Source organism: Anthonomus grandis, chromosome 2 (genome assembly GCF_022605725.1).
Source record: "Anthonomus grandis grandis chromosome 2, icAntGran1.3, whole genome shotgun sequence".
Lineage (NCBI taxonomy): Eukaryota > Metazoa > Arthropoda > Insecta > Coleoptera > Curculionidae > Anthonomus > Anthonomus grandis.
In genome coordinates, this window is record NC_065547.1 from 16,580,566 (window position 1) to 16,594,676 (window position 14,111).

A 14,111-nucleotide genomic window follows, 5' to 3' on the forward strand; every position below is an offset into this window, starting at 1 on the left:
AGTATTGCACGCAGAAACTACCCTAGTGAAAAAAGTACTTCCTTGATGAATATGTTAAACCTTTAGGACACAACATTTTGCGACTGCCACCATATCATTGCCAGTTTAATGCAATTGAAATGGTATGGTCGGAATGTAAACGAAAATATGATCAATTTATTTCCAATTTTAAGGGGTCACATTCAGAAGTTCTGACTACCTGGGAAAGGGTAATAAACGAAATTTCTCTAGATCATTGGCAAAAATATGTTTTTCATACAGAAAAGGTAATTGAAAAGGCTTGGGAGGCAATACAAGTGTGTGATGCCTATGACATTCTGCCACTTGTGATTACGACTGACGAAGACGACGATGACGAAGACAATATCTCTGATTTCAGTTCTGACTCTGACAATACTGACGAGATTGATTAAGCTTTTTTTGTTCTAGCAAATTTTACTTTATGATCGTCGTTAAAGTATTCAATCATTACGTTGCAATTTCATTAACTTGGAGATGCAATATGGCGTGTTTTTTTTTGAGTTTGTATGTTTTATTTTTTGGAATGGTATTTTCATTTTAATGCGTTAACATATTCCTTTAAGCAGCATTTTTTTTCATGAACAAGTAAATTAAATTGTCAGTATTTAAATTTTTTCCAGTGAGTTAAAATAATTTTATACCATTATTCACAATTTTTGTAAGCTCGGTTTTGTTACGTCTACTGCTCGTGCCGAATTCTACTTTTCAAATATGTTGTAGATTTGGTTTTTGCGGTCTTTTGCTTGGAAAATATATGAGCAGCGTAATCCTGATCTGATTTTATCCCATTCTTCTTTATATTTGTGATCGTTGTTGTGCTCAATTTTGTTGCATCTGCGGCTCGCTCTATCACATTTTCAATTTGAAGTGCAATTCCGTTTCGGACTTGTTGTTTATGTCCCATTATTTATGATTAATTGTAATAATATTTGTTAATTGTTAAGTTTGTTAATATTACAATAAATACTACAAGATTTTTTTTTAATTTTTTGGGAATGAAAGTATATACATGAATATAAAAATATAATAATATGCTGCTAAAATAAATCATTTGTTAATTTCTGAACGTATAAAAATACATAGCAGACTATTAATTTCTGAAGGCGATTGTAAAGTTTATAACCTAATATTGATTGGCGAAAATATCTACGCCATACGTTTTTTCTCACCTGGATGACGTAACTACAAATGGGTATAATTTCGACTTTATTTAACTTAGAATTTTAAAAAATCAAGAGCGAAGGTAATTCTTATCACCATAGCAATAAACAACAAACATTTTTGGAATTTAGTTTGTTGGCCCGATATCCTGACTATCATGTTCAACTCAGGATATCGAAAATAGAGCCGAAGAAAGAGAGAACAGAGATCTTAATATTCTACTGAGTGTGGAGGAAAACAAGATGGTTAGTACGAGGGTTCTTGGGCAAGAGGTAAATAAACACCATACATCTGTATTGCGCACTTTAAAAACACACAAATATTATTCGTATAAATTCTAGAAACATCAAGAGCTGCAGGAAGGAGATGAAGAGCGAAGAATGGCATTTTGTTTTAAAATGATGGAAAGAGCAAATAATGATAGGAATTTTTTAAGAAATATTTGTTTTACCGATGAATGTACAGGGTTGTCTTTTATATTTAGACAGAGCCTGGCTCGGTTACTATACGAGGTGGAAAAAAAAGTTTGATATAAAAGTTATAGGGTTTACCTTAAATCGCCAGGAAATGTTATAAAATATAATACAGGGGTATCGCAAAGTTAATAAAAAACACAAAGTTATTTGTGTTTATTTCATTAATTCGTTTATTTTCATTAATTTTTTTTAAATGGAACCCCTTGTATATTTTTACTTTAAATGAAAGAATTTTTTTTTCTAATTTCAAAAATATATAAAATGTTAATATTTAATTCATCATGTTTAAAAAAATTTGGTTTTTTGAAAAAAAAAACCTTTGAGCCTTGTTTCTTTAAATATTTACAAATGTTGTATATGGCCGCCATTATTTTCAACGCAGTTTCTATAATCTTTGTCCAGTTTTAACAGAGCATTTGAAATATATTCAGGGTGTTCTTCATTTAAGGAGTTTATACTTCTTTGAATTTTTTCCCTTAATTCCTCCAAATTTTCACTTCTTTCCTTATAAACTTCATTTTTAAGATACCCCCATAAAAAACTATCTAGAGGAGTCAAATCAGGGCTGTTTGGTGGCCAGTTAATGGTACCATGGGTTCCAATCCACTGAATAAAACGATTATTTAAAAAAATCCTTACTGGCCTAAAGTTTTGAGGCGGGGCGCCATCTTGATGCCATATAATATTGGTATATTCTCTTAAAGGTATTTCTTCTAATAAAGCTTCAATCTCATTTTCTAGAAACCGCAAATACCTATTTCCAGTCAAAGATCTTTGAAATATAATGGGTCCAATTATTTGGTTTCTAAGGATACCACACCACACATTTAATGACATTCTGCCCTGTTTTTTTATTTCGAAGTATGCGTGAGGATTTGCTGGTGCCCACATGTGAGTATTTTTTCTATTATACATCCCTGCTGTTGTAAATACAGCTTCATCCGTCCACAAGATTTTATTAAAGATATCGTTATCTACGTTTTTTATATCTAACATCTGATTACAGTCTGTTAGCCTTCTTATTTCATGATTATTTGTTAATTTTTGTACTGGCATCAATTTGTAAGGATGATATCCATATTTCTAAAGAACTCTTTGAATCTTAGATCTAGAGCATTGAAAGTGTCTACTAGCATCTACGGTTGATAAATATGGTTTTTCTACAAAAATCAAAGCATAAATTATAATTCTTATAAGGCTCTTAAATATAAAATAACTTTTTACCTTGAAAATATAATAAAATTTGTAGTTCTTCATCCGCGTTAGCTAAAACTGTTCGTTTTTTTCTTTGTAGATTTTTGTGGTTTCTCATACTCCTTTCAGTGTAATAAAAAGTGGACCTAGCAGGAACTCTCATTTCGGGATGAATACGGTGATATTCAGCTTGCGCTCGAGAAACATTATTGTTGTTTTTGTAAAACCACCTCATAATTTCAAACTTTTCTTCTTCGGTATAACCCATATTCAAAAGAAATAGCAGAAACATTGACAGTGACAGCCCAACAAATAACATTATTTATTTTATTGTTACCGATAAACACCATAGCAACGGGGATTCGGGTAAACAGTTTTATTTTTTAATTTTTTAAAGATAAATATTGGGAAAACGGCTAAACCAAATATTAACATATTATATATTTTTGAAATCTTTTGAATCTTTGACAAAATTTTTAAAAAAATTGGTGTCTGATGACTATTCATCTTTTATATACTAGGTTATGTGAAATATCCATCACTGTCAATCAAAAATATTGGTTTGTCAACTTGTTCTTGAAAGTTATTTCGAAAAGTGTAAGATAATGCCTAAAAAAAGATATAATAGGTATAATGAACAATCGCAGCTGATTATTTTAATAAATATATTGTTTTTTTTTCAACTGGAAAAGAAACAAGTCCGAAACGGAATTGTTCAAATTGAGAATGTGATACAGCGAGCCGCAGATGCAACAAAATTGAGCACAACAACGTTCGCAAACATAAAGAAGAATGGGATAAAATCAGATCAGGATTACGCAGCCCGTATATCTTCCAAGCAAAAGGCAGCAAAAGCCAAAATTACAACATATTTGAAACATAGAATTCGGAACACAATTTATTCTATGTACGCCAGAAAAGAATATGTAATATTGGCAATAATAAGAGAAAAGTTCAGGGAAGAAATTGAATATTTTGAGTTTTCCATTGACTCGTTAAGAAGATGGATCAATTGTATAGGCTTCAAGTGGAAAAAATCAAATAACAGAAAATATTTGATGGACTTGCCAAATATTGTTCATAAAAGAATCAATTTTTTAAGGGAGTATATCAAAAATAGAAATATAGGTCCGGAAGGTTTTACTCCAGTTTTCATTGACGAGACGTGGATTTTTAGCAAGGGATCATTTCGTAGTAGCTGGCAAGATGACACCAAGCACACGGATTGAAGGAAAAACAGTGAAGGTAAAAATTATCTGGTTATCTTTTTAGATTTTTTTTTAATAAAAACTATTGCCCTTGTAAGGGCCCTCTAACTTCATAATTTCATCTGTTTCATAGTTTCATATAATTTCTCTCTAAGACAATATGAGAGAATTTAACTCCATACACTACTCGTATGTGCATGGAACATTACTTATTAATTATATTAAATTTATGTTCTGGAAGAATGATTTCTAAAAGAAGAGAATTGAATTATCTTTTATTTTTAAGGTCATCGTTATATCGTGGTCCACGCCGGAACCAAAGATGGCTTCATCAAGGGTGCAAATTTAATATTCAAGAGTGGATTAAAGACGGGAGATTATCATGACAATATGAACAGGAAAAACTTCGAAAACTGGTTTAAAACTCAGCTGGTTCCAAATCTTCTCCCAAAGTCATTTATAATCATGGACAATGCCTGTTACCATTCTGGTTTATTAGAAAAAATCCCGAGAAAATCTTGGACAAAGCAGAGACTGACCGAATGGTTGAAGAAAAAGAATATTGGCTTTCCAGAAAAAGCCATGAAAGGTAAAATATGGAGTATTGCACGCAGAAACTGCCCTAGTGAAAAAAGTACTTCCTTGATGAATATGTTAAACCTTCAGGACACAAAATTTTGCGACTGCCACCATATCATTGCCAGTTTAATGCAATTGAAATGGTATGGTCGGAATGTAAACGAAAATATGATCAATATATTTCCAATTTTAAGGGGTCACCTTCAGAAGTTCTGACTACATGGGAAAGGGTAATAAACGAAATTTCTATAGATCATTGGCAAAAATATGTTTTCCATACAGAAAAGGTAATTGAAAAGGCTTGGGAGGCAATACAAATGTATAATGCCTATGACATTCTGCCACTTGTGATTACGACTGACGAAGACGACGATGACGAAGACAATATCTTTGATTTCAGTTCTGACTCTGACAATACTGACGAGATTGATTAAGCTTTTTTTGTTCTAGCAAATTTTATTTTATGATCGTCGTTTAAGTATTCAATCATTACGTTGCAATTTCATTAACTTTGTAATGCAATATGGCGTGTTTTTTTTGACTTTGTATGTTTTATTTTTTGGAATGGTATTTTCATTTTAATGCATAACATATTCCTTTAAGCAGCATTTTTTTTCATGAACAAGTAAATTAAATTGTCAGTATTTAAATTTTTTCCAGTGAGTTAAAATAATTTTATACCATTATTCACAATTTTTGTAAGCTCGGTTTTGTTACGTCTACTGATCGTGCCGAATTCTACTTTTCAAATATGTTGTAGATTTGGTTTTTGCGGTCTTTTGCTTGGAAAATATATGAGCAGCGTAATCCTGATCTGATTTTTCCCACTATTTATGATTAATTATAATAATATTTGTTAATTGTTAAGTTTGTTAATAATACAATAAATACTACAAAATTTTTTTAAATTTTTTGGGAATGAAAGTATATACATGAATTTAAAAATATAATAATATGCTGCTAAAATAAATCATTTGTTAATTTCTGAACGTATAAAAATACATAGCAGACTATTAATTTCTGAAGGCGATGGTAAAGTTTATAACCTAATATTGATTGGCAAAAATATCAACGCCATACGTTTTTTCTCACCTGGATGACGTAACTACAAATGGGTATAATTTCGACTTTATTTAACTTAAAATTAAAAAAAAATCAAGAGCAAAGGTAATTCTTATCACCTTCTATTTTTAGAATTTAGTTTGTTTACAGTATTTCGTGAACTAACTACTTTTTTGCTTGTATCCTAACGTTTCTGTTACCTTTTGCTTTGGATTTGTTTTTAAGTTCATTTTCCTGTGGACTGTGTTCTTTGAGCTGTTTGTTTTATTGGTTAATCATTTATTATGCCCTTGCCGTATACCGCCCAAGAATATGCAAACATGCATCTCATTAATGGTGAATGCAGAGGAAATGCTCTAGCAGCATCTAATCTTTATCAAGAAAGATATCCGAATTTGGCCCGATATCCTGACTATCGTGTTCAACTCAGGATATCGAAAATAGAGCCGAAGAAAGAGAGAAAAGAGATCTTAATATTCTACTGAGTGTGGAGGAAAACAAGATGGTTAGTGCGAGGGTTCTTGGGCAAGAGGTAAATAAACATCATACAACGGTATTGCGCACTTTAAAAAAACACAAATATTCGTATAAATTCACGAAACATCAAGAGCTGCAGGAAGGAGATGAAGAGCGAAGAATGGCATTTTGTTTTAAAATGATGGAAAGAGCAAATAATGATAGGAATTTTTTAAGAAATATTTGTTTTATCGATAAATGTACATTTACCCTCAACAATGAACCAAATGTTCAGAATTGCCGGTATTGGAGCCAAGAAAATGAACATCGCTTTGTTCATACTCGGACAAAGTAACCCCAAAAAACAAATGTATTCGTGGGAATTATCGGACACCATATCATTAGACTCTTTTTTATGGACTATAACCTAACAGCTGAAACCTATTTGGACTTATTTCAAAATCAAATTGGACCCGCCTTGGAAGAAGTTGTTCAGGAAGATCAAATGATCTGGTACCAAATGGATGGTTGCCCGGCCCATAATGCCCGTATGGTTAGAGAGTGCTTGGAAAATGCTTTTAACGGCAATATTATTGGTCCACGGTACCGGATACTTTGGCCAACCAGGTCACCTGATCTTTCACCGAATGACTTCTTTTTGTGGGGGTCATTTAAAAAGTATCATTTATAAAAGTGTAAAATTTGAGAATCTAAACCAGTTACAAAACGCTATTTCGTTAGAATGTAATAAAATTTCCCAATATCAACTTAGTAACGTTAGAAATGAATTTTATGATTGGTTAGGATATTGTTTAGCCATTAATGGAGCGTTGTTTGAACATTGGATTAATTGATGTTTTTATGTAATTCTCTATTATTGTTAAAAAAGTTATTGTATTTTATTTTTCCACACTTAGTAAAATATTAAGAGTTCTGTTCTCTCTTTTTTTGGGATCTATTCTCGATCTTATAAGTTAAACATTTACAATTATTTATTGCAATGTCTTTGGACTCGAATTTACTAACAATAGGTTTAATGGTTAAAATGGACCAGATATGCTTGATGGGAAACTAAATTGAAAATATTTCAGATACTGCTATTGGTTTAATTCAATTCTAAGTAAGATAAAATTATTTTTTTAATAATCGATAATAATAATTGTTATTGGTTTAACTTCATCGTTATATTAAATAAAATTTTAAATAAAAAAGTAATGTTAACGTGTCTTACTTTGAATGTATGGTTGTGAGATTGATAAAACGAAAAAAAAAACATTTCTTGTATTCGGCTGTATGTCAGATTTGACAAAGCCTTATAACAAATTGTTTGCTGGTGGCTGGTGTCTGGTTTTACCTGAACCGAAAATTTGGTAATTTTGCAATTACATTTAATTGAATAATTCAATATTCACTTATTAAAATTTTTTGAAACTTTGCACGAGGGTTTGCCAGATTAGTCTCTTCAAAAAGTTATCTTTCCTAAGCAGTTTTAGGAATAAGAGGGTAGGTTATAATTATTTTTTTGCCTTGAAGATGTTATTTTTGGGCTTAGAATAACATATAAAGTCCAGTGCAACGATATATTAGAATAGTCACCCGTCAAAACACCAGCATTTTACTTGTCAAACAATGTAAATAGAAGGTGGATGACATTGTTTGGCAGGTGGAATGCTGGTGTTTTGACGGGTGACCATTCTAATATATCGTTGCACTGGACTTTATCTATTTCTACTTTTTATTTTTAATCCAAAAACTAACATAAGACATACAGCAATAACATTATTATATATGTTGAAATATAACCGAAAATTTCCTCTTTTGAAAATGCGTGTAAACTTGACAACAGAAAATCGATGAATATGTTTGTAAACAAAACATCCCCTTTGCCCCTGTGCTAATGTTAAACTTACTAACCTATGACATTAGGTGTAAAGAGTACCCTGCAGTGTACGTCGGCCAGTCTGGTAGGAAGATTTCTACTAGGATTAGTAAACACAATGCCCAATATAATAAATTTAAAAATACCGATATCACAGTCACTAGATCGACTTTTGCGAATCACCTCCACGACTCCAAATATAATTTTCCTGACAGCCAAAATATAAAAATATTTCATCAGTGCAATAAAAGTAAAAAACTAGACTTGCTGGAGACAATGGAAATTAGTAAGCTTTTAAAAGCCTAGATCTGTCCTGTGTTAATGAAAAGTTTGAACTTGATAGTAATCTAGTTTTTAATAACCTTAAATAATTCTAGAACCTCAAGTGATGATTAGATTTCTGAAATGTATAAGGTGATTTGATTGTTTAGTTGAGTTCTATGAGTTTTATTGTAAGCTTTGTTTATTTATATGTTAGATGTTTTGTGTATGTTTTTGTTGAATTTTCCTTTTTTCGGGTTACATCATCTTAATTATTATAGGTCTGATGATGCTCTAGTCGAGCGAAACATGTAACCTTTTTCATTTTGATGCTGTAGATTTTGTGTTTTTATCTTTTATAAAAAAGTTGCTGTTTTTAGCCTTTCAATGTTCTAAGAATAGGGATCCTAATAGGACATAAAAATCTTCCAATCTAGAGCCACTTCTAATTATTATTTTCACAATGGATTTAAATAAATGTGTAAGAAACTGTAATATACGCACCAATACGCGGATGATACACAATAAAACGCTGTAATTGATAAGGGAAACGCTGAAGCGACTGCGTTAAAACTAAATGGGTGGTTAATAAATATTTTTGATTTTTCAATAAATAATGGGTTAAAAATAAACGCAAATAAGTGAGCAATTATGTATTTTGGACCAAATTCAGAGTTGGCTTCTAACAATTTTTATATTAGCATTGATGGGAGTAAAATAAAAAAGAAACTGTCAAAGAATTCAAAAATTTAGGCTTAGTTAGGCTAGATCAAGAACTTCGGTTTAGCTCCCAGCTAGGTAAAAGTATGCAGAATTGCTACATGTCTTTGAGAAATCTGTATAAAAACACACATTCTTAAAACACTTCTTAAACATGAACTTAAATACAACTTTGTAAAACACTTGTTTCATCTAGCTGTAACTATTGTAATTTTATATATTACCCGTTTTTCAACGTGATTGATAAAAAAGTACCAAAGAATTCAAAACTCTTGCAGTCGTTTTGTGTACGTGACGCTGTGAGCGGCAAGCTTTCGGAGCTAAAATGGCTTAACATGGATAACATGCTTAACTTCATTTTGCGCCTTTTTTATTTAAAGTTTTGAAAAATAAAGTACCTACCTATATTTACAAAAAACTATTAACTAGAACTACTATCCATAATGTAGCACACGTTTTTGCGAAAATTTTCAAATTCATAACATTTTTTATTTTCATTGTAATCTTTTTATTGCAATTTTTTAAATTGAATACTTGGTTAAGCCAAACAGTTATGCTGAACTTCGCCAAGTATAAAATAAAGGCCATTTATTATTATTATTATTATTATTATTATTATTATTATTATTATTATTATTATTATTATTATTATTATTATTATTATTATTATTATTATTATTATTATTAAATAAAAAATTATTTAAATAATAAAAAATCTTTTTAAAATAGTAAAAAAAAAATTGAAATTTGGCAGAACTTGAAAACATGTGTACCAAATGTTCACACCTTCGCAAAAAATTACTTTTTGATTAAATTGTATACAATTTCCTGAAGAACACCCATTTTTTAAATTTATCATTTTTACAGAACGCGGCTCATTCGTGAACTAAGTACCTAAGCTTTTTCACTAAGGATAGTATTTATGTCTTGACCAATCCACTGACACATATTTAACTTAATCCAATCTACAGAAATTTTGTTTAAGTTTAGTTTAGTTATTTTATTATTACCTAACATGTAACCAATTTCTTATCAGGCAAGTTGCCTGTTAGAGGCTTAAATAAATAACAATTTTATCAAATATGTCAAATTTCTATGGACCCAAAGTGTCATTTATGTGAATAAATAAGTAATCAAATAATACTCACGACAGCCTTAAACTGAAAACCCGACTTATTCCTCTCAATATCATGGAGACTCTCCAAAGCCGACAAATAATTCTCCCTATCCTGCTCCGTTAATTTCTTCGTTTTTAACGATCCGTTGGAACGTTTCAATGACGGCCCGTTAATCGAGTACACGTGGTAGTACTTCTTGGATATACTAGGGGTAGGTGGGTCAATCCGGATAAAATGGCCCGTATAAAACTTTGGATAAGATTTCATTTTTAATGGGGTGACTTCAGGAAACGGTTTAAAGGTCGGCAGTGACACAGGTGGGAGGGCTGTGGACCTTTGTAGATGCGAGGGGCTAGTAGAAGGCCTGTTGGTCCTAAATTAAATATTTTTTTACTTTGAAAAACAATTTATTTAAAACGCTAATACTTACATATTTTCATCTTCAAACTCCTGATTTTCCTCATGTTGGCCTTCTGTCGTGGGTCTTTTTTGTCCGGGTGCTGAAGAAGGTTTGCTACTGTCTTGGTGTACTTTTTGGGCTTGCACGAGTTTTTTGTATGCGTTACTTACGTTACGGGGCTTGGTGATGTTGGCACAAAGGAATTTATACATTTTCGATGAGTTTCCACGTTAATTTTGATCGAATGGGCAAAAAATCATGATGAGACGTCAACGCGACATTCGCTGCGCAAATGATGTGTGAAGTTGATAGGAAACTGGTGGCCGTATTGGAGCCACCTTATGTGAATTATAATGGAGGTGGAGGATGTTGTTTTGTTAGTAGGAGGACTTACTGGATAAAATATGTAGGTAATTGAGAAAAATTTGGGATTAGAAGGACTCTGGAAAATGTCAAAGGTGTTGATTTATTTATTTATTTTGCTATTTAAAAAAATTGAGAAAAGGTAAAGTACTAGCTTAGCAACGTTTCTGAAAATTGCAACTAAAATTATGGCAAAGGCTTAAAATTTGTGTAACTTCACTGAAAAAGATATTCTGATTGCAAAATATCAAATTTTCAAGTGGATTTTTTTCCAAAAAAAAAACAAAAAAAATCATTTTGACACGTATACATTTTAATCGTACCTCTCATTATAAACCCAACCCAACTCTTCTGAAAACCGCATTTATAATTATGGTAAAATAGGGTCTAGTTTCGACACTAAGATGCGAGAAATCGTAATATTATTTTATCATAATGAGTAAATTTTACAGAAATATAAGTTCTCGAAAATTCGTTTTTCACTACTGTTATAGTGGGTTAAGTTGGAATAACACACATTTTAAGCCTTATCCTATAATTTCAGATACGATTGATAGAAAAGGGGCTAAACTATATATTTACCATTAATTAATAATAATAATTAATGTACCATCAGAGCTACATACAGGGTGTTCATTTGAAAACTTCCCACCACGGATTTATCGAAAAAAAACGCCGAAATACGCTATTACTCGATACCCCTTGCCATTTCAAATTTTTAAGGGGATAATCCTGGGGGGCAGAGGGTGAAGTAATTTTAGGTTAGAAAGTTGTTCCCCTTGACAAACCCTTTGACGTATTTCGGCGTTTTTTTTAAACAGTGGTTTTCGATAAATCCGTGGTGGGAAGTTTCCAAATGAACACCCTGTATAAGTACAAGAAGTAATTCAAGAAGAGAGAAAGGTGCTATAAAATTAAAGATCTTTAATTTATATGTTGACGTTTCAACCTTTATAGTCATCCTCGGGACACTACAATAGTAAACGGGTATTACAAGTTAATATTATAATAATTATTTTTTTCAATTTAATGTTTTTTTAAATTGACAACTTTATAAATAGGATATTAACAAATAAATTAACGTAAATATATAGATGCCACATTAATTCTGTACAATTGGAGAAGTGACTTTTATATATATTTATGTATGTACCTATCTCGTTTTTTTTCTCTCTTAAGTTTTACAAATTTAATGTATTTTATCTATTTATTTATACAAATTTATTTATTTATTCATTAATATATTTATAGTCATCAATTTAAAAAATCATTATATTTAAAAAAGTAGTATCTAAAAAAACATTTATTATATTAACTTGTAATACCCGTTTATTATTGTAGTGTCCTGAAACATCGACGTATTAATTAAAGAAGCTTTAGTTTTATTGAACCCCTATCCAACAATCTTATTTAATCAATCCTGGGGCGCCAATCACGCTGTCACGCTGGAGAAAAGAAGGAACGCTTGCATTATTACAATAAATCTGAAAATGTTTAAATATGTAGAATAAATAATGTGCAGTACCCACAGTATGCAAAGCAAAGAATCATAGAAACCTAGTAGATTAGAACTAGGCCAAAATAAAAGTCAACTTTACTTAACAAAAAGTAAAAATAAAGGTAGTAAAAACAAAATGATAAAGCTAAATATAAAATAAACTTATGTAAAATATTCTCATAAGATCTTTATTATTATTGGTAAATAAAAACAGTCTGTAGGTGCTTATGAAATCCCAGTTAAAATATTAAAAACATATGCATTTTTATAAGCCAAACTTTAGTAACACATATCATCAATAACGACTTTCCAAGATACCCCACTTAGGCCGAAGCCTTAAAGAAAGCTGGATCTTACCAATTCACAAAAAAAATGAGAAAGAAAATATTGAAAACTACACACCAATATCATTATTGTCAAATGTCAATAACATTTTTAACCAGAATCTTAAAACTGTAACAGCATTTGTCTATTTCTTCATGAGCAGGTTGCAACGGCATTGGGTTGAGCCTGTTAAAGGCTTTTGACAGTGTTGATCACAGCCTGCTTCTTGCTAAAATGGAAAGATGATGGCATAAGGGCAACAGCATTAGAACTATCTAAATCAAATTAAACTAGTAGACAACAGAGAGTCATTAAAATAAACTCCTAGAGGAAGAAGGTACTCTCGAAGCAAAAAAAACATTATATGGTGTACCACAAGGGTATATTCTGAGTTTTCTGTCTCTATCTTTTTCATTGTAATTTTTCACTGCCACCATGCTAGCTCTTTTTGACAGACATGCACCTATTAAAACCTTTAAACGCAATCGTAACTACAAATACGCTCCCTGGATAACTGAAAATATAAGGCTTCTTCAGAAATTACGAAATCGAAGCGAGCGTTAGGTAACTTTAAAACTACAAGACAGCCAGCGGCCTATGATTATTATAAGCAATTGCGCAATTTCACGATGGCAGCGATTCGTAATGAGAAAAAGCCTTTTTACGAACAAAATTTAATTCCAATTTATCAAGTAGGGAAACCTGGGCAGAACTGAAAAAACTTTATTGTTGTTAAAAATAGACAACAGAACATTCCTTCAGAATTATGTGATGTAAACTTAATTAATATTTTTTTTTACCTCGAACTGCACTAATCCGTATCAGGCAAATCAGAATCTGCTGCAGTTTTATGATATTAATTTAGTTAAAAATTTTGAACATGCTTTTCAATTGCAAGAAATAACCGAAATCGAGGTAATAAGAATTATTCTTTCCATAAAAAGTAAAGCTTATGGTTGTGATGGGCTTAATATTATATTAATTTAGATTTATTGTCCATTTAATTATATAGATGGCGTGCTAACGAACAACACGTAGTCTTCGTCGCTCTACAATTTTTGTAAAAAGTTAAGTTTAAAGTGAGTTTTTAGTACTAGTGTTGTGATCTAAGGGTAGCGGAAGGGCCTTTTTTATATTTTGCTTGTCTATTTACCTGCCGCCATCATGGTTCTTTCATCCAGTGACATTCGAGACATCAAGATTCAAGTCTGGTATTATGAGTTTTTACCGATAAATTTCTAGAAGAAATAGCCGGTAAGGTTGCAAACATGGTCGAAAAAAAGTTTGAAGAGCAAATTCTTCTTCATACAAAGGGAATTGCTTCAGTAAAAATGGAAATCTCCGCCCTACAGAAAGAAAATAAACTATTGCGTAGCCGTTTGGATGACCAA

General features: G+C 31.2%; 1 protein-coding gene and 1 long non-coding RNA gene across 13 annotated transcripts in view; both read right to left on the minus strand.

The window, feature by feature from the left end:
• The window catches only part of LOC126733597 (uncharacterized), a 166,962-nt gene extending 156,122 nt beyond the window's left edge, over positions 1 to 10,840 (minus strand). For 6 of the 12 annotated variants that reach the window (XR_007659783.1, XM_050436957.1, XM_050436960.1 and 3 more), the window contains exons 1-2: positions 10,566 to 10,840; positions 10,166 to 10,508 (exon numbers count right to left, since the gene is read on the minus strand). Coding sequence is in view for 11 of the 12 variants with exons in the window: in XM_050436957.1 (XP_050292914.1) it covers positions 10,166 to 10,508; positions 10,566 to 10,747 (525 nt within the window). In the remaining variant the exon portion in view is untranslated. The remainder of the gene's footprint in view (positions 1 to 10,165; positions 10,509 to 10,565) is intronic. The other 6 variants (XM_050436953.1, XM_050436955.1, XM_050436954.1 and 3 more) reach the window with 1 other exon arrangement.
• On the minus strand, positions 646 to 3,989 carry LOC126733609 (uncharacterized). The gene is made up of 2 exons (XR_007659790.1): positions 2,883 to 3,989; positions 646 to 2,818 (listed from the first exon to the last, which is right to left on the minus strand). It is a non-coding gene; the product is annotated as an uncharacterized LOC126733609 (long non-coding RNA).
• Positions 10,841 to 14,111: the final 3,271 nt, after the last annotated feature.